The following is a 21668-nucleotide window of genomic DNA, read 5'->3' as shown; positions in this document are numbered from 1 at the left end:
ATTAAAGATCGCTTATTAATTCTAATTAAAAAGAATAATTATAAATTTAATTTATAGACCTTTACTCGTTTATATATATTAAGAATATACTTATAAATTTTTATAAAAAGTAATAGTTCGATTATCGAGTAATAATATATCGTAGTTATAGATTATTAAGTTTCTTTAAAATAATTTCGAGATCGCTTCGAGATAGCTCGCTTCGGGTTAAAGCTACTTCGAAATCTATTAATACTAATATATATCTAGAGATAAATATCTTATATCAGCCAAATTACCAAAAAAATGAGACTTAATAGAATTTTCTACTTAGATCTATTACGTAAAGCCTTTCTAAGACTAATAGTCGCTTTATTATTAATTTGAATTCAGCAAAAAGTAGAGTTGATCCTAAACTGAAACGCTAAATTTCGGACGGACAGTCATGTAATCAACGACCGAGGGCTTACGACCGTGCGTGGACCAGACAATTATCTCCGCTTACTCCGAGCTATCCCGACAATCTATGTCAGCCAATCATTCGTGCAGACGCCACTCGCCATAAAACCCGCTAGAGGTGGGGGCCAAGCATCGCTTGCCAACGCGTTCAACTACTTTTCACCCTTCTTCCATCTGTAACTCATTCCCCCTCCATATGTGAATACTATGCACCATCACAATGTCCTCCATCCGACGCCCGTAAGGAATCTCATGCGCACTCTTATCGATCTCGAAGTTGACCCTGAGCCCGCGAGCAAGCGCACCCGGCTGTCGCTAGACCAATTGCCAACTCCTCCCCACTCGACTCAAGACAGGTATCCTGAACAGCTCAGCTCTCTCTGCGACTCTTCAGACTGGCGAGAACGGCTCAAGTCATCGCTTCTCAGGCCTCTTGACAACCATTATCCGCATACTACCAAGCAGCTTACGGCCAACCCGCGATTGAGCGCCTGGCTCGACGCAGTTTCTCATCCTCGCGCCGATTCCTGTCCAGCCAGTCCTCATATATTTTCGCTACCGAGCTCCCCGTCTGGATCTCATTACGATCAGCTCAAACGTCCACAAAGTTGTGAAGCTCGTTTTGACCTTGTCAGGCATAAACGGCCAGCGAGCGGCTTAGACCCGAAATCTAAACGCGCTCGCTTGACTTTGACGGCACTCCAAAAAATGTCGCAGCAAGAATCACAATATGCTGAAAGCCTTGTACCTCGGTCCAACTCCTCGAGAAACAAGGCACCCGGTACTTCAGACGCTGCGTACGTAGATACGCTCTACAGCCACGGCATCGTTATGGACCTTTCAGGAAGGAAGATACCTAAAGAGCTTACGCCTTTGAAAGAGAGAATACTACAAAAGCGATCCTCACCACAACTAGATGACTCAGCTGTCTTCTCGGTCATGGACGCAGCGGAGGAGCTTGCGTATAATTCAGAAGGTCCAACAAACAAGATCCTTAGGACACCCATGTTTCCGCTCGGGTATGGTGGCTTGGTAGAGGGTGGAAACACTCAATGGAATACTGTCGCTATGCCTAACAACCCCCAATGTGACAACAAGCTCTCGGCGCCCAGACCCGATGCCTATCTGGCCTATCCGCGCGGTTCAAAATCTCCTTGGACGGTCAAACAAAACAACGTCATCAATCATCCTAGGGTACGGCCGTACTCCCAACCGGCAAAACGCAATACGTTTCCATCTCTCTCATTGGAGCTGAAGGCTGAATCCGCTGGTGGAGTGCTAACCACAGCGGAGGCGCAGGCTGCGGGCAGCGGATCTCATTCCGTCAATTCAATACTCTGGCTTCTTGAGGAGGCTAAGGCGGCTGGCCTCACTGAAGTAGACCTGATGCAGGACACTGTGTCTTTCTCGGTTGTGTCGTCTCACAGACAGGCCGTAGCCTACCTCCATTGGCTCGATCCCAAGGAGAGACATTTTTATATGTCTTACCTCCGATCATACTCAACTTTCGAGGCAGACGGCATTCGAGGGTGCAACAACACCATCAAAAACATGATTGATAACGCCAAGGGGCTTCGAAATATCAAGATTGGGGAAGCTCTTGTCACTCTAGAACCCATCAAAGATTCTTGGAATCCTCTACCTACCGTCACCAACCAACCAACGCCCAATAGCTCCTTTGTTGAAGACCCGAGATCCCGTAAGCGGGGGCGAAACGATTAGGCAAATTTTTGGTTGGACTGGCTTCCTCGGAGCCATCCATGGTGAGTATGTTCGCATGAGTATGTTCGCATCAGTCTCACAACATTCGGCTGACTTGCCTAGGGTATAAGTCGCTCCTTAAGGCTGGTATCCTTCACTGCGACATATCGATCGGCAACATCATGCTCACAGAGAATGAAGAGGACGGTTTCCTCATCGATCTTGACCTTGTTATCTGAATCAGCGATGATCATGCCTCTGGCGCACCAAGCCAGACAGGGACCAAGGTCTTTATGGCGATCGGTGCTTTACTTGGTGAGCCTCATAGCTTTTATGCATGATCTAGAGTCAGTAGTTTATATATATTAAATTACGAAGGTCGTAATGAGAAGGGCAAGTCTAAGCGTAGGATTGTTTCTAAATATGAGAAGTGAAACTACGCAAATACTGAAGAGCTAATCAAAATGAAATTAGATTAAATATCGAAACGCGGTTTCGATAATATGAATAAGAACTTTACCGAGCATTATAAATTACTAATTTCTTATATAAGAGAGTTATATAAGATGATATTTTCAAATAAAAATCTACGATTAAATAAACATCGAGAGCTTTATCTCGATATGAAAGAAATTTTAAAAAGACGAGAAATAATATAAATTTAAAGAATATATAGTAGCGCTAAGTATTATTAAGTTTAAATATAAATTAAGTTTATTAATCTTATCTTTTAAGAGCTTAATAATATTATCTTAATTCGATTATATAAGTTATTTTAATAATCTAATAGAAATTAAAACTTAAAGTATTAAAGTATTCTTTTATTTAAATTTATAGAAATATTACGTCTTTATAACTATTTATACTCTTATAAATAAGAACTATAGTTTTAAAATTATTCTTATAATCTACTACTTTATAAATTACGTAAATAGTTTATATTATAACTTATAAGTCGAGTATTATTTTAATATTACGACTCTTAATAGATATAAGTAAGATTTCTTAGAGAAGACTAAGTAGAAGAATATTAGAGAGGAAATATTAAACGAGATTAAGAGATTCTAGAGTGAAGAGTTTAATAGCAATCGGCGGGATATAATTTAGCGATAGAGAAAGCGATATTTATACTCGACTTTTACTTTCCTTCTAAATCGACTCTAAATATACGTCTACGCTAGAAATCGACTAAATAGAAACGCTTTTATAATAAGTTAATACGCGATATTAAGAGCTTAAGACGAATATCGTAATAGCTAAGAATTCTCGAATAATATAGTATATAATCGCTTTATCGAGTCGTAGATTATTACGCTAAATAAGAACTTAAAAAAGAGATCTTTAAAAAGAGATTAATATTCTACTATCTATAAAGATATCTACGATATATCATATTAATATAACGATTCTTACTTTTTTTTTTTTTTTTTTTTTTTTTTACTCTATTAAATCTTTAGAATATTATTCTAGACTTTCGCGTATTTAGAGATCGAATTTTTTTAGTTTAATATTAACTTCTTTAATATTTAATCGAATTACAAAAAAATTTAAGTCTTAAAATAGAACTATATTTTATTTTACTATTTTTTTAAGTTAAATTAAAAAATTTATAATATAGAGTTTAAGAATTAAAAGATTTAAGTATAAGTGTTAAAATTAGCATAGATACGATACTAGTATAGATAAGATAGAACTAGAATAATAAGGCTATCGAATTATATATATAGAAAGAAGATATAATATAGTAGAGAATATCTTCGTTAAGGCTCGCTAGTTATAGAGCTAAGTAATATATTAAGAATACGCTCGTAATACTACTCTCTCTCTTAAAGAGCCATAGCTTCTATAGCTAATAGATCGAAGATATACGCTTATTACTTACTCTATATCTCTAAATATCTATAGTTTATATAGGCCTCGATCGAAGAGAATTTATTAAGATATAGTAATATTAGTCGAAAATATTAAATCGAATATTAATCTTAATTATATTATTTATAGAGATTTTAAAGATACTAGCTATATCTTATTTACGTATTAATAAAATTCTTCGAGTTTTTTTTTATTATTATATCTATTAGAGACTTAATAATATATATAATAACTCTATATTATAGTATAAAGAGAATATTATCTATATAGAATTATTATAAGTATAAGCTTTATAGTAAGATAGAAAGATCGAAAGGCCTTAGTACGCTAAGTCTAATTGAGCTATAATATAAGTAAATAAGATTATAAAGTTATTAAAATCGTAATATTACCCCTTCCTTTAATTTTAAAACTTCGACGACGACTATTATATAGTAGATATCGATCTTATAAAAAGTATATCTAGGCGTATATAAAGTAATATTCTTAGATATATTAACTTAGTATTCTATTATGATATTAAAATTTTCTTATAAGTCGATATAGCTACTATAGATTAGTAGCGCTAATAGAGAAGATTATTTTAAAGGTCTTTTAAATAATAAATAAGGGCTAACGATCTTAAGATAATAATAATAAAAGTCTATTATTAGATTCGAATATTCTACTATATTCGTAAATAATTATTAGAATAGATTTTTCTCTATCTTAGGATCTCTATATCTAATTTTATATATTAGATATCCTCTCTCGCTAGTTAAGAAATTATTTTTTTATTAATTTAATTTAGATTAAACTATTTCTTTAATATCGTAAATTTTATCTTCTTTATTAATATCGATAAAAGATAATAAAGACTCGATCTATTCTAATAGTAAGTCGCTATTATTAAGATATAATAGCTATAAATAAAAGATAGAGTAAATATTATTTATAAAAGTTAAGAGTTTTAATTTATAAGCGAAGTTATTTAAAGTTTTAATAATTTTAAATAATTCGAAATTCTTATAATTTAATAATTTACTAAGATATATAATTTTAATATTTCTTTTATTAAATATAACTATATCTCTAACTCTAAATTTCGATACTAAGAGTTAATAATAATTAGCTTATTCTTTCTATAAAGCTTATAATTATTCGAGCTAACTTCTTAAATAATTTTTTATAATATTTATTTTTTTAATAAATCTATTAGCTAATTTAATATCTCTCTTCGCTCTTTAATTAGCGAATTAATTCTAAAAAATAAAGAGTTCTATTCTTAAGCGAGAAATATATTCTTTAATAAGAAGAAATAATAATACGCTTAATAAGACGTTCTTATTAAAGTTAATCTCGAACTCTATTATTAGTAATAGATTTATCTAATTATCTTAGTTATAATTAATATAAACTCTAAAATATTACTTTAAGATAGCGTTAGCGTTCTCTATCTATTTATTAATTTCGAGATAAAACGCAGTAAAGAGTTTAGATTTAGTTCTAATTCTTTTATATAGTTTTTTTTAAAAATATATTATAAATTAAATATCTTAATCGAAGATAATAATAAATAAATATTCTTTCTCTCGCTATATAAATTCGATAAAGATCTAAACTACTATCTTCACTTTCAGAAAGTCTAAAAAAACGAATTTCTTCTTCTTATTAAGTTTATTTATAATTATTATAATATATTAATAGAAGTAATTATATCTAAGATAAATAGATAGTAACGTAATAAAGTTAATAAAAATATCTTATTAATATTATTTAGAAATAGAAAGAAATTTAAGTAAATCTTACTTACTCTCTTTATAAGTCTTAAATCTTTTATAAATATAATAGCTCTTAATATAGTAAGTAATAAAATTCGTTATTCTTAATTAATAATAAAGCTTACTTACTCTATTATAAGTTAATAATCTATTAATATAATCTTTAAATAAAGAGTTATAAATATCTCTAATAATTTTAATTTATAATTTAAGAATATTTAATATATATAATTTATTATTAATATATAATAATCTATTATAAAGATAATAATTATCTAATTTTAATTTAAGATTATTCTTAATTATTTTAAATAATAGCTTTCTCTATCTAGATATCTTTAATTAAATAATTTCTTAAGCGATATTATTATAATTATAAGTATTTTTTATTTAATATAATAACTTAGAAGTATTAATAATAGAGACTTCTCTTAATTTTTCTAAGAATTTCTCTTAAGAAATCTCTATCGAGGCTTTTAATAATAATTCTTTATTAAACTTATTATTATTAATATTATCTTATTTATTAAATTTATATAGTATTATAATTAGAGAGATAATACTTTCTTTTATATTATTTAAAAGTATAATAATAAAATATATAACGTTCTTAATATCTTTATTAAGATTATTATTTTTAAAAATTATATAATATTAATAATAAGTATAATCGTTATTCTCGTTTTTAAATAAATCTTTTATTTATTAAGTAAGACTATTAGATTTAATATTTTATTTTCTAAATTAATAAATAATACGAAAGTTAAATTTAAAGAGAAACTTCGCTTATCTTATTTATTAAAAGTTAAGTTATTTAGAGAATATAAAATATTATAAATTCTTATAATTTAAAATAACTTTAATAGAGTTCTCGATAGAGATATTAGCTAGCTTAAAATATTATTTTTTAAAAACTTATATTATAATTATAAGTTTCTTATTATAAATATTATAAGTATACTCTATAGAGGATATCTTTTTAAAAAGAAATATTATAGATCTAACCCTATTTTATTTTTATTTTCTTATAATAGAATAATAGTAATTATAAAATTAGACGCGTTTATTTTTAATTAAGTTTTTTTATTTAAGTTAAAGTAAGTAAGTATAGAAGTAGTAATAAAAGCTTTCTTAAGTATTTTAAAAGCGAGTTATTTAGAGTACTCTTAGATCTATAAATAGATAAAGTCTTTCTTCTATTAAATATAAATAAAATTCGTTAGAAATATAACGATTTTAAAGTATCTTATAATAAACTTTTAATAGAAATTAGCGAATTTTAGAAATATTTATATATTTTTAATATATCTAAATTTCTTCTATTAAGTAATAATCTTAATTTTCTTTATATTTATTTCTACTTCTTTCGTAGTAATAATTAATTCTAAATATTTAACTCTAATAATATAGAAGTTATATTTATTAATATTAAGATAGAGATTAGCTTATTAAAGTTTCTTTAATATCTTTTTTATATATTAAATATACTTATCTTTAATATTACTATAGATAAAAATATTATCTAAATAAATAATATAGAATATATTTAGATATTCGCGTAAGATATTATTAATAAATATTTAAAAAGTGATAGAGGCATTATATAACTTAAAAGATATTACTATATATTCGAATAGACTATATCGAGTAAGAAATACGATTTTTTTCTTATAATCCTTTTTTACTCTAATTTCGTTAAAAGTAACTATAATATCGAATTTATTATATATTCTCATCATATATAATTTAGCGAAGATCTCTTTAATTAATAAGAGAGTATTTCAATTAGAGATAGTAAGTGCGTTAAGAGCTCTATAGTCTACGTATAATCTAAGTTCTCTATTAAGTTTCTTTATAATTAGAATAAATACTATATAGAGAGAAGTACTTAGTCTAATATAGCCTTTTTCTAATATCTTATTAATATATTTCTTTATAACTAATATTTAGTCTTTAAAGAGTCTATAAGCTCTTTTCGATAGTGAAATAGCTTCTTTTTTAAGATATATTTCGTAATTAATAAAGCGATAAGAGGGAAGTTTATTAATTTTAATAAGATTCTAAATATCTAATTATTTATAATATACTATAAAAATTTATTTCTATAGCTATTCTATAGTTAATAATTTCTTTCTTAGCTTATAAAAGAATTTCTTATAATCTTCTATTATAATAATAGCGATATTAATAATAAACTTTACTTTCTTATTAATAAAATTAAAAAGTTATTCGAAGTTTTAAAGTTATATAATAATAACTTAATTCTTTAATTTCTTAATTATCTTAGTGAAGGCATAGGCGAAGATCTCTACTATATCCTTTTTCTTAAATATAATCTTTACTATATAATTTAAATTCTTTTTTAAAAATTTATTATTACTCTAAATAATAATAGATTTATTATATAATAAATAGTTAAATATATAGTAATCTAAATTAAATATAATAATTCTAAATTTAAAGAATATATAAGAGTTATATTATTCTAGTTATAATATTTCTAAAATAATATTAAATCGTTTTAATAAGATAATTAAGTATTAAAGTTCTTCTATATAATCTTTTAAAGCGAGTTTTATTAAGACTATATATATAATATTAAGTATAAAGATAGATTTATTATTAATTAATTATAATTTATAAAATTATATTAATACTACTTTAAGTAGCTTATTTACTTTAATAAAAGATATATTTATAAAGCTTAATATTAAGATTTCGATATTCGAGAGATAATTAATCTTAATCTATTCTGTTAATATAATAATTTTCCCACGAAAATCTAATTAATATTTATTTTATAAAGAGACTTTAATAGCGATAATATACGTGAATAGAAAGACGAAAGCGAGTGTTCTTTTTATTTTTAACTCTTTAATTCTTATATATAAGGCTTTTAAATTTCTAATAGCGACTTAATTAAAGATATTTAGTTTTCCGATTCTTATAATAATTTAACGAAAATATTCTTTTTAACGCCGACGGCTTTTAGAATTATATTAATTTATTCTTTTATTAATAAATCTATATTCTTATATAAGATACTATTATTACTAAAATAATATTTAATCTTTAAATACTTAAAATATCTATCTTCTTTTTAAATTCTATCTATTAATAATTTAAGATATTTATATTCTTATATATAGGAATTTTTAATAATAATATTATTGTTTCTTTTAGTAAAGAAAGTATTACGTTAATTATTCGAGGGGGTAAAGTTCTTATTAATTTTATTAGTCTCTTTCTTACTTTTTAGATTTAATATATTATTAATAACTTAAAAATTCATATTTAGTGCTTATAGAAAAATAACTAATTCTCAGAAAGTGCTAAAAGACTATTTTGAAATTTGATATCTTAAGCGTATAAAGATTAATCGTTTTAGATTAAATATCTTATAAATATTAATGAATTTTAAGGGAGTGATAGCTATAGAGAATTATATGTAGAAGTTCTTAAACGATTTCTTCTTATCTATTACTTTTATATTAAATTTAGAATTAAATATCTTAATATTTAATTTAATAATCTTATCATATATTTCAAATATATTATTTAATTTATTAATTATTTCTTAGATAATTTAATATAAATCTAAGATATCTTTATCTACTCTCGTTTTAATAATGTTATATATAGTAAATTTATAATAGTTCTATATATAATCGATTTTTTTAAGTTTAGTAGAGAAGATTATAACGCTTTATCTAAATTTCGCTTTAAGATATTAACGTTAGCTATCTTACTTATTTTAATTATTAATATTATAAAAATCTAAAACGTCGAGATATCGTTTATTTAATTCTATATTCTTTATATAATTCGTAATAGAGGTATAGCGTAAGTTTCGATAGATGCTATTGATAGAAATACTCGGCTAACGAGATATAGATATAACCTCTACGTCTTTCTTATCGAAGTTTTTCAAATTAGCTAATATGTAAGGTTGTTACTTCTTTAACTATTACTTTTTACACTTTAAGTCTTACTTAAATTTCTTATTTTCTTTAATAAATTTTATAATATTAATATAATATCTATTATATAAATCTCGAAGTTTATTATTAATATTTCACTTATAGAATAATTAATTATTATTATTATTTAGCTAAATAGTAATTACTAATACTTTTATCTTAGTATAAGCGATATTCTAGTTAAATTATTTATTTTATTATTAAAATACTTTAATATTACGATTAATAGTTCGAAAGCTCTCTATTAAAATCTTTAATCTATTATATTAAGTATTAAAAGTATTAATAGCGCTTTTTATAAAATTCTACGAATTAATAATAAATATAAAGATTATAATAAACTCTTCTTTGATGATATTTATAAGTTATACTTCGATATAATTTGAATTAGATTTAATAGTATATCTTCTAAAGATAGAATGCTTTTCTTTACGTCGTGCGGATAATATAGTAATATTTAAGACCTTCTTATCGAAGTTCTTAAGTTCTTCTAGATAATAATATATTTATAACTTACTTATAATGATTTAACTTTATATATTATCTAAATTTAAGATTAATAAGTTTATTAATATTAAGTTAATAAGGGTACGAAAGAGATTTAATTTAGAATTTATTTCTTTTAGTATATTAAAGATATTTTTTTTTTTAAATTCTTATTTAATCTAGTTAGATTAACCTTTATATAAGTAAAAAACTTTCTTTTAAATAATCTTTCGAGTAGTAAGCTCCTTTAGCTATAGCTATTAACTTCTTAATAATATATTTTCTTTTTAGCTATATATTTAGTATAACTAGTAAATAAATCGCTATCGCTCTAAAAGAAAGATAGATAGTATTATATTAAGAATTTAATAGTATATATAATAACTCTATATTATAGTATAAGAAGAATACTATCTATATAGAATTATTATAAGTATAGACTTTATAGTAAGATAGAAAGATCGAAAGGCCTTAATACGCTAAGCTTAATTGAGCTATAATATAAATAAGTAAGATCGTAAGATTATTAAAATCGTGATATAGTCCTTCGATAGAATTAAAGAAAATTCAACGTATATATTTATCTTTAATATCTTTTAATAGTCTAGTCTAGAAGCTTTACTATAGATTTACTCTATATCTCTTATACTCTTATTATTAAAAATTATTTTTTCGTTTTATCTTCTTTATCTTAACTTATAGCTATCTTACTTCGTAATACTATTTATTATATCTATTCGCCTTATAAGCTTATCGCTTTAACTATCGATATCTTATAGATTTATTTATTTTAAGTTACTATAGTAAGTACTTAGTAGCTAATAATCTATTAATATAGATTACTTTTATAAACTTAAGTATTTATTAATTTATAAAATTTAATAGAGAGATAGAAAAAGAATTAAATATATTAAATACTATTTAATAGTAGGCTTTATTATATATATTATCGATATACTTAATAAAGAGATCGAATTATAGTCGTTTTAAAGCTATTCTCGTCGCTATTATAGTAGACTTATTATATATATTATCGATATACTTAATAAAGAGATTATACGTTTATTATTATTATAGTAAACTTACTACGTATAAGATTTATAATAATTTCTTTCTACTATTAATTCGCTAGTCGTATAAATAATCTCTATATATTATTTATCCCTCGTCTATAGTTTTAATAAGTTCGATTCGCTATAAAATCGAGTTATCCGTCTAATAGACTTATCTAGAAATACGATATCTTATTTATTTAAGACGTCTTAATAAAGCCTCTACTAGCGTATTTCTTTAAATTCGTTCACTAATTCGAATAAAGTGTATTTAATTATATTTCTCTTCGTCGAATATACGAAGAAATCTTATTATAATATTAGAATTAGTATAAGTATAATACTAGTATAAATAAGATAAATTAAGAATAATAAGGCTATCGAATTATATATATAAAAAGAAGATATAATATAATAGAAGATATCTTCGTTAAGACTCGCTAGCTATAGAATTAAATAATATATTAAGAATACGCTCGTAATAATAAGAATTAATTTTAAATATTAAATAAGTTAAGATAATACTAAAGAAGTTAGTCTTAGCTCGATTTTTTATTTTTTAAATAATAAATTTAAAGATTATTATTAATTTAAGACTTATTTTTCTAGAATATAAATTCTTAAATATAGAGTTTAAAAGTTTAAAGAAATCGAGTTAAGAATTAATTATTAGCGTAAAATATTTTAGCTTAATTATAAACTAATTAAATATAAATTAAATATAGATATATTACTAAATTCGAGATTATAAAAGAGAAAAAAATTATAAGAAAAAAATTTAATATTAGAAAAGGGGCTTTACGAGTTTAAAGCGAGAGAACTCTAGTTCGCTTAATTTATATACGTTTAACGAAGTTTTAGCAAATAAGCTTAAGTAAGTAATTTTCTCGAGTTTTCTTTACTTTCTTAAGAATTAATTTTACTATTAGATTTATATATAAATATATATATCTTTTACTTTTATATTACTATATAATTTTAAAATTCTAATTTAAAATTAAGTTTAATAATTTTAATTCTTTTACTCTTTTTAGAGATAGCGATTTAGAATTAATATAATAATTATAATTAGAGTATAGTTATAATTATTAAAATCGAAATAGATATAAGATAATTATAAATATATTAAATAAGATAACTAGATATCGAATAATTATATAAATAGAAGATATTAAATAATAATAGATATCTCTATTAAGATATATTAAATCTTAATAAATAATAGAATTAAATAGTAGATTAAGAGAGATATAATCGTCTCTTTATAGATCTTAGTTAGTTAGTTTATAATTTCGCTAATAAACGTATAGAGATTTATAATATCTCTACGTCTTTTCTATTAGAACTAGTATAGGTGCGATATTAGTATAGATAAGATAGATAGAATAATAAGGCTATCGAACTATATATGTGGGAAGGAGATATAATATAGTAGAAGATGCCTTCGTTAAGGCTCGCTAGTTATAGAGCTAAGTAATATATTAAGAATACGCTCGTAACATTTTCTTTAAAGTATAAGAAATCGCTTTCTTATCTATTCGTAATAGAAGATAGATAATTTAAAACGTATTAATAGAATAATAATTCTTATTACTTAATAACTTCTCCTTTATTTTAATTAATTAAATCTCTTATTCGAGATCTTTAATATTAATAAAAAAGAGAGAATTTAATAGCTTAATAAATTTTCTTCTTTATAAATAAAGAGTAAAATTTAAACGAACTTTAATAAGATTAACTCTTATATTTTAGTAATAATTTATAAATTCTTAAATATATCTAATTATAATATTATTAGCTACTATTAAAGCTTTTTATTCTATTTTTATAGTCTTTTAATCTTAATACTAACTTACTTTAAGCGTTATTAAATCTTATTTTATTAATCTATTATCTTATTCTTCTTAGTCTTAAAATCGAGATTTTATTTAATTATATCTTAAAACTAATTTCGTTAATAGCGAAGATCGCGAAGTATAATAAGAAATTAATTAGATTTCTTATCGATTTAATAGCGTAGTTAATTAATATGAATAATCTATTATAAGTTCATAATAGCCTCGATATTCTCTACTATATTATTAAATAATAAGAATTATTATTAATTAGATATCCAAATAGAAAGATTAATAACTCGATTTCTTTTATTTAATTATATATTTAATTTTTATAAAGAGAAAGAGAGTTAATTTTAAAAAAGAATAAAGAAAGTTATATTATTTCTCTCGAGTTTTTAATATTATAAATATTAAGTAAAAGAGAGAAAAGAAAAACTTCTTATAATATCTTTTATAAGACTTTACTATAAATTCGAAAAATAGTATTATATTTTTATTAAGTTAGATAATAATGTCTTTAAATTTATTAGTCGTATAAATAAATTAATATAGTAATTATTTTATTTCTCTAATTAATTATAAGATCGTTATATTATTTCGATAGATATTCTTTATAACGCGTTATCTATATAATAAATTTATCTAGAGATATAATAGCTTAACTTAATATCTTATTAAAGCCTTTATTAATAGATTTCTTAAATTTATTTATTAATTTAAATATAGTAAGTAAGATAATCTAGTTATAATATTAGAATTAATAAAAATATAATATTAATATAAATATATTAGATAAGATAATTAGATATCGAATAATTATATAGATAAGAGATTTTAGATAATAGTATATATCTCTATTAAGATATATTAGATCTTAATAGATAATAGAGCTAAATAATATATTAAGAGATTTATAGAGTACGCTTATAATAATAATATTTATAAAACGAGTTATTATTATTTAATATAATATTAAAATAAAGTATAATTATAGTATAATTAAAGATATTAGAGTATATTATAAACTTTAATAAAAAGATTTTCATATTAGCTATAGATAATAATTCTATAAAGTAATTAAGTAATAATAATAATAAGATTATTATTTTTATTAATAATAGCTAAGAGAATTTCTTTAATAAGAAATAAGATATTAATAAATAAGCTAATAAATCTATTTATACTCTAGACGATAAGATTAAATATATAATTTATTATAGAGATAAATTAATATAATAACGTTATTTTTAATTTCTAGAATTAAAAATTATATCGTTTAAATAAAATAAAATATTTATAAATCGTAGTTATAATAGTAATAACGATATATTTAAATTATTAATAACTTAAGAAATAAAGAGAATTATAATTAATATTAATCTCGAATATAATTATATTATCTAGCGATTTTAAAAGATAATTATATTAAAGAATTACTAATTTATTATAAAAAGAGTATTAGAAAATATTAGACTCTTATATAGAAAGTAAACGAAATTTATCTAACTTTAAAAAACTTTCTTATTAAAAAGAATAAGATTCTTTTAACTTATTAATTTCTTAATAATAATTAAAAAGAGCTATAAATTAATAAGAAGAAAAGATTTCTAAAATATAACTATATATAATAGAAGTTTATTAATTTCTTATTAAATTAAATTTAAAATATAATAAATTATAGATTTAATATTATCTAAGCGTATATAGATATTAATTAGAGATAAAATTAAATTATATATTAAATTAATAATTATCTTCGATTTATAAAGTCGTAAAGAGATTGATATATTAAGAATTAATAAGTATATTACTTATTTATAATACTTTATTTAAATCTTTATTATTAATTAGCTAGTATTTAAATTATATTAATTAAGCGAGATAAGCTTTTAACGCTTATAACTCGCTTAAAAAATAATAAGAAAAAATAAGATTCTATTAGAGAATATAAAGTAAAAAGTATTTTAATCTTATTAGAAAGCTAATAGAGAGGAGATTAAAATTCTTAATATAAAAGTAATAATAAACTATATACGTCGCGTAGATAAAATAACTTAAATTTAAGAGATAAATAGTCTAGAGATTATAGATCTAAGAATAATTTTAAGAATAATAAATCTTATTTAAATAGTATAAAATATTATAATTATAAAGCGAATAAATACTATATCTTTATTTATATTAAATTAAAATAATAGAAATCGAATAATTTTAATAAGATATCGATTAATTCGATTAGCGAATATAAGGTATACGCGATCGACTTAATAATTATAAGAGCTATAAGAGTTTAAAGAATCTAAATCGAATATAATTTAAGACTATACTAGATTCGAGAGAATTATTTCTTTAATATAATTATATAATAGTATTAGACGTATAATAAAGATATTAATAATAGAGATTTAATCTCTCTTACTAATATATTATCTAAGAGATATTTCTATTAAGTTCTCTAGAATTCAGTCTATCTTATATAGTAATAATTAAAATATTATTATTAAGTTATATACATTTAAATTTTATTATAATTCTAAATTCTATAATTCTTAGCTATTTATATTAGTAAAAGAGATATATTTAAGTTTTAATAATATTACTATTATAATCTTTACTATTATCTATAAAGTATTATATTTACTTTAAAATAGTTTAAACGGAAATAATATAATATCGAAGTTTCTAATAATAATATAGACGAAGAAAGTTTTTATATAAGATCTTTTAATTCGAGTAATAATAATATATAATATCTTATTTCTTAAAATAATAAGTTTATAAATACTCTTATTAACTTAATTAAGTTAGTGATTTTTAAATAACTCTAACTTATTGATATAATATATTATTAAATTATAAGATTTAGAGTTTATTAAAGAAAGATAAGTTAAGTCTAAAATTAAAAGATTTAAAACTCTATAAGAGAATCGATATTAAGAAATTAGATAGTTTTATCAATAAATATTAATAATAATTTATCTTTAAGAAATTCGAGCGAGATAAGCTCGTTAAAATTAATATAAAATTATAAATAATTAAATATAAGAAGTAAGCTATAAAGAAAATTATCTATATTAAAAATTATTTCGAAAAATAAATTAAAATAATTTTAAATTATAAAAACTTTAATATCTAGAAGAATCTTAATCGTAGATATATTTTATAGAATTACTTTATAAGTTTCTTAAATTAAAAAAAGGGTAAAGTATAAAATAAGAGTAATTAAAAGCTCGCTATTATTAAATAACGTAGATTTAATATTATTAATATCTTTTATAACTATACTTATAAGCTATATATTTATCTATAAACTTTAAATTAATTAAAATCTATATTTAATTAATAACTCTTTAACTACTTTCGCGTATAAGTATTATTAAAGTATTATATTAAGCTAAATAAGTTTATAATAAAATTAAAGATTATATAAGAGTTATTAACGTAGTTATATAAATATAAATAATTAATAAAACTTTAATAATTAAAGAATATTAATAAGAATAAATCTTAAGTTAAGGGGTTAATAAAGTTTTAAAAGAAAAAGAAAAATACTAAGTTTAAATATAAGGGGGCTATCGATTAGAAATCTAAAGATTATAATAAAGTTATTATCGAGTAAGAGAAAAAAAAAGAAGAAATTAAGAAATTTATAATATATAAAGATAAGTTAAAGAATAATATATAAAAGCGTTATTATAAGAATAGTATATATTATAAATATAGTATATATAAATATCTTACTCGAGATTATATTATTAAAGAATAAATACTCTTTAACTCTCTTAAGATATTAGAGTTAATAAAAAATAAGTAGATATAATAATAACTTCGATCGCTATATTTTTATAAGAGATAATTATAAATAATTTTAAATTAATAAATATTTTATTAGATAATTAAACTCGCGATTTAAGTATTAATTTATATAATAACTTAATCTCTCTATTTATAATTAAGATAGAATTTTTTATTAATATTAAAATATAGATAATAAAGATTTATACTATAAATTAGCGAATTAAAAAACTATTAAAAATAAATAATTTTTATATTAAGAATACTCTAATATTAAATATTAAATATAAGATTAAAAATTTTAATATATTAATACTAGTCGAAAAGATATAAGATATTTTATAAGATATTTTATATTAAGTAATATTATATTATATTCGAATATAATATAAATAAGATTAAATATTATATTATTTTTCTAATATAAGTTTAAAATTTTAATAATATATTTTATAATATAATATATCTATAATATTATATTATAAAATAATATATATATAAAATATCTTAATTAAGATTTCTATATTTAGAATTATAAGTAGTTAATTTAATTATTATTCTAGTAAATTATAACTATTACTATTATTTATTATAACTATTATTATTATAACTATTATTATTATAACTATTACTATTATAATTACTATTATTATAATTATTATTATTATAATAATAATTATTATAGCTATTATTATTATAATTATTACTATTATAACTATTATATAATAATAGATTATTTTAATAATAAATAGTAATAGCTATTAAGATATATAATATATAATATATAAAACGAATAAATTAATTCTTTAAAATCTCTTCGAGACTAGATTTTAAATATAATATAAAATTAAATAGTTAAAAAATATAATAATTAAGATATATAAAGATTATATTTTAATAATAGATATAATAATAATAGATATAATAGTAGTAGATATAATAGTAATAGATATTAATAATAGTAGCTATAATAGAGATAATTATAGTAGAAAGTTATAATAATAATAGTTATAATAATAATAACTATTATATTAAATTTATCGAATAAATATATCTAAATATAGAAATTTTAATCGAAAATTTTTATATATATATTATTTTATAAAATAATATTATAGATATATTATAACGTAATATATATTATTAAAGTATAAAATTTATATTAGAAAAATAATATAATATTTAATTTTATTTATATTATATTCGAGTATAATATAATATTATTTAATATAAAATACTTTATAATATATATTATATTTTTTCGACTAGTATAGCTAATAGTAATATTAAAATAAATATTATTAAAATAGCTATTACGCGTATAATCTTAATTTATTAAATATATAGCTTCTATTTATTAGATATATAATCTCTATTTATTAAATATATAACTCTTTTAATTAGATTAGCGATTACGCGAAAGCTAATAAATACTAATCGAAATTAATAAAGAATTTATATTTAATATCTTTAAGTTAAATATCTTTATAATAGAATATAATAGTAAGATTAACTCTTATCTTATTATTTATTTATATCTCTCGCTTAATAGTAATAGCTCTAGCTTTATCTCTTAATAACTAAATAAATATCTTATTTAATACGCTTATTCTACATATATAATAATATATATAATTTTAAAATTATATTATTCTTAAGAGATATATAATTATTTTTAAGAATATATTTATTAGAAAGATATAATTATAATATAATTATAGTAGAAAGTTAAAAAAGAATAATAAGAGTATAGATAAGTATATTATATTTAATTAATTAATAAATTATTTATTTAAACTATTACGTAACGTATTAAAATAGATAATATTTAAATATTTTATTTTTATAATTATTAATTTTACTTATAATTATAATTATATTTTATTTAAAATATATATAATAATATATAAAATCGCTATAACTTAGAATATTTAAAATATTATCGTTAATTAAATATATTCTAGAGCTCTATTAAAATAGATTATTTTATTTTTATAATTTAACTAAGATAAGAAAGATTTTATTTTAAAGCTATAAGATATTTATAATATTAAGATTAAAATTAAGAGTAAAATATTTAAATCTTTAATTTCTATATAGATCTTAATATAATAGCTATATATATAAGAGAATTAATTTATATATATAAAGAAGAATTAGCGAAAATAGTAGATTAAATCTCTTTTCTTCGCTAGAAAATTATTAGAATAGATATTATAATTTAATTTAAAGATATTAATTTTAGATATAATATATAAAACTAATAAATATAAGCTTTTTATTCTTATAATTATCGAAATTATTATTTTTAATATATTCTTCTATATAAGATTTATCTTTATTAAATTAGAATATATTAAGAATTATATATAGATAATAAAATAATTTAAAGCTTTATATAATAAGTTTAATCTTTTTTATCTAGATATACTTTTAATAAATATATAAAACGCTTTAATTAAGATCTATAAAGTTATCTTTTTAAAAGTTAAATATATACTTTATATTTAATATATTAAGAATAATATTATATTAAATTATAATTAATACTTTAATAAGTAAGAGAAATTAAATATCTTTAAAAAGAATTTTTATTATATTATATATATAACTACTAAGAAGTTATTTAAATATAAATAAAACGCCTTATAAAAGAACTATATCGAATATTATTTATTCGCTATTATCTATATTATAGATAATTTAATCTCTTAAAAAAAGAAGTAAATAATCTTTTAAATTAATTAATATCTATATTTTAATAACTAAGCTACTTTATAAAAAGAGTTAAATAATAATAAGCTTAAGAGATAGCTATATAATTAAACTATTTTAATAAAATTATTTCTACTCTATATAATAAAGTAATAAATTAATTAAATAATATTATAGATAACTTAAAGACTATTATAGACGCTATTAATTTAATATTTATAAATAAGTATTTAGATTATAATATTATACTTAATAAAACTTAAATATATATTTTAATCTATATTAAAAAATCTTTTTTTTAGATCTATATATTAAAGTTTTATTATTCGCTTTTATAAAAATATTATTTTATTATAATAAAGTAATTATTTATATTATAAAGTTATATATTAAATACTTTATTATAATAATAGAGCTATTATATATATATATTATAGAGTATTATATATTAAAGAGAATTAAGATATTATTACTCGAAGATATTTACTCTTACTAGCGAGTAAATAAATAAATTAATATATATTATTATAAAAAAAAATAAGAATAATAAGAATAATAAGAATAATAAGGATAATAAGAATAAGAAGAATAATAAGAATAATAAGAATAATAAGAATAATAAAAAGAAGAAGAGATAATATCGCGAACGCGCTTTTATATATTAATAAATTAGCTATAATTTAGCTTAAAGATTAATTAATAAAAGCTAAAAATAAAAATAAAAAGCGTATTCGCGAGAAGGTTTTCGAGAATTCTATTTAATGTAAGTTCTCTCGATTTAAGTATATATAGCGATAATAATAATTAGTAATTATAACGAGTTAGATAAAATAATAAGAGAAGAAGAATAAGATAGATATATTTTTTAATATTAAAGATTATAAATAAGAATTAAAGCGTATATTTATATTTATCTCTATATTTATCTTTATACTATAAGTATTATAGTAAAGAAATTTATAATTATTATAGTAATTATCTCGATAATTATATATTATATAAGAAGAATAATAAAATAAATAGATTAAATAAATAATAAGAGATAGATAGATTAGATAAATTATAAGAGAAGAATAATAAGATAATACTATATAAGAATAGCGAGATAGTACTATATAAGAATAGCGAGATAATATTATATAAGAATAGCGAGATAATATTATATAGATTTATATATAGAGTAATAAGATTATATTTAATATATTTTAAATATAAAAAGATTAGTTAATTAATAGATAGTAAATATTTAAATATAATAGATATATTTTTAATAGTAAATAAAGAGAATAGTTAGTTAATTAGCTATCGTAAAGATCTTACTAATTAATAAATTAAAATCGTTCGATATTATAAATCTATAGAGAGAGATAAAGAGGCTTATTCTACTATTATTAAGTATCTTTATAAGAATCTCGAAGAGACTAGATACGAGTTTTTTATTATTTTCGATTAATATTTATTAGCTTTCGCGCGGTCGCTAATCTAATTAGAGGGACTATATATCTAGTAAATAGAGGCTATATATTTATTAAGTAAGAGCTATATACGTAATAATAGTTTATTATTAATTATATAATCGCTTAAAAGATAAACTTATTAATATTTAATATTAATATTAAATTTAATATAATCTATAATAAGATAGTTAAGATCTATAAAATATATTATATTAAATTTTAATAGAAGAATAAATAAGATTAAATTTATTACTTTTAAAATAATTTTATTATTATTAATATCGATATTTAAATAATTCTTAAAATATTATAGCTAATTATAGCGAATTCTAATATTAATTAGATTAAGAGATTATTTTAATAAAGAATATATATCGCGATAATAGCTCTTATAGTTATATATTAAATTAATATTATTAATTCGAAGAAGTTTATTAAGCTAGCTATTAATAAAAAAGTATATTATTTTATTATATATATATATTAAATAATATTCGCTAATAAGTCTTCTATTTATAAAGATTATAAGTAAAATATTACTTAGACTAGCTTTATTATTATTAAAATTATAAAA

At 20.2% G+C, this 21668-nt stretch overlaps 1 protein-coding gene across 1 annotated transcript; it reads left to right on the top strand.

Moving 5' to 3' along the window:
* Positions 1–690: 690 nt before the first annotated feature.
* On the top strand, positions 691–2378 carry HO133_000021 (uncharacterized protein; the record flags this gene model as incomplete). Its single annotated transcript, XM_037290961.1, has 2 exons — positions 691–2137; positions 2263–2378. The coding sequence occupies 2 exons, from the start codon at positions 691–693 to the stop codon at positions 2376–2378; spliced, it is 1563 nt and encodes a 520-aa protein (XP_037157835.1).
* Positions 2379–21668: the final 19290 nt, after the last annotated feature.

Source organism: Letharia lupina, assembly GCF_014066315.1.
Source record: "Letharia lupina isolate WasteWater1 chromosome Unknown contig_1, whole genome shotgun sequence".
Taxonomy (NCBI): domain Eukaryota; kingdom Fungi; phylum Ascomycota; class Lecanoromycetes; order Lecanorales; family Parmeliaceae; genus Letharia; species Letharia lupina.
Note: the sequence above shows the minus strand (reverse complement) of the source record. Positions and strands in the feature narration are given on the sequence as shown.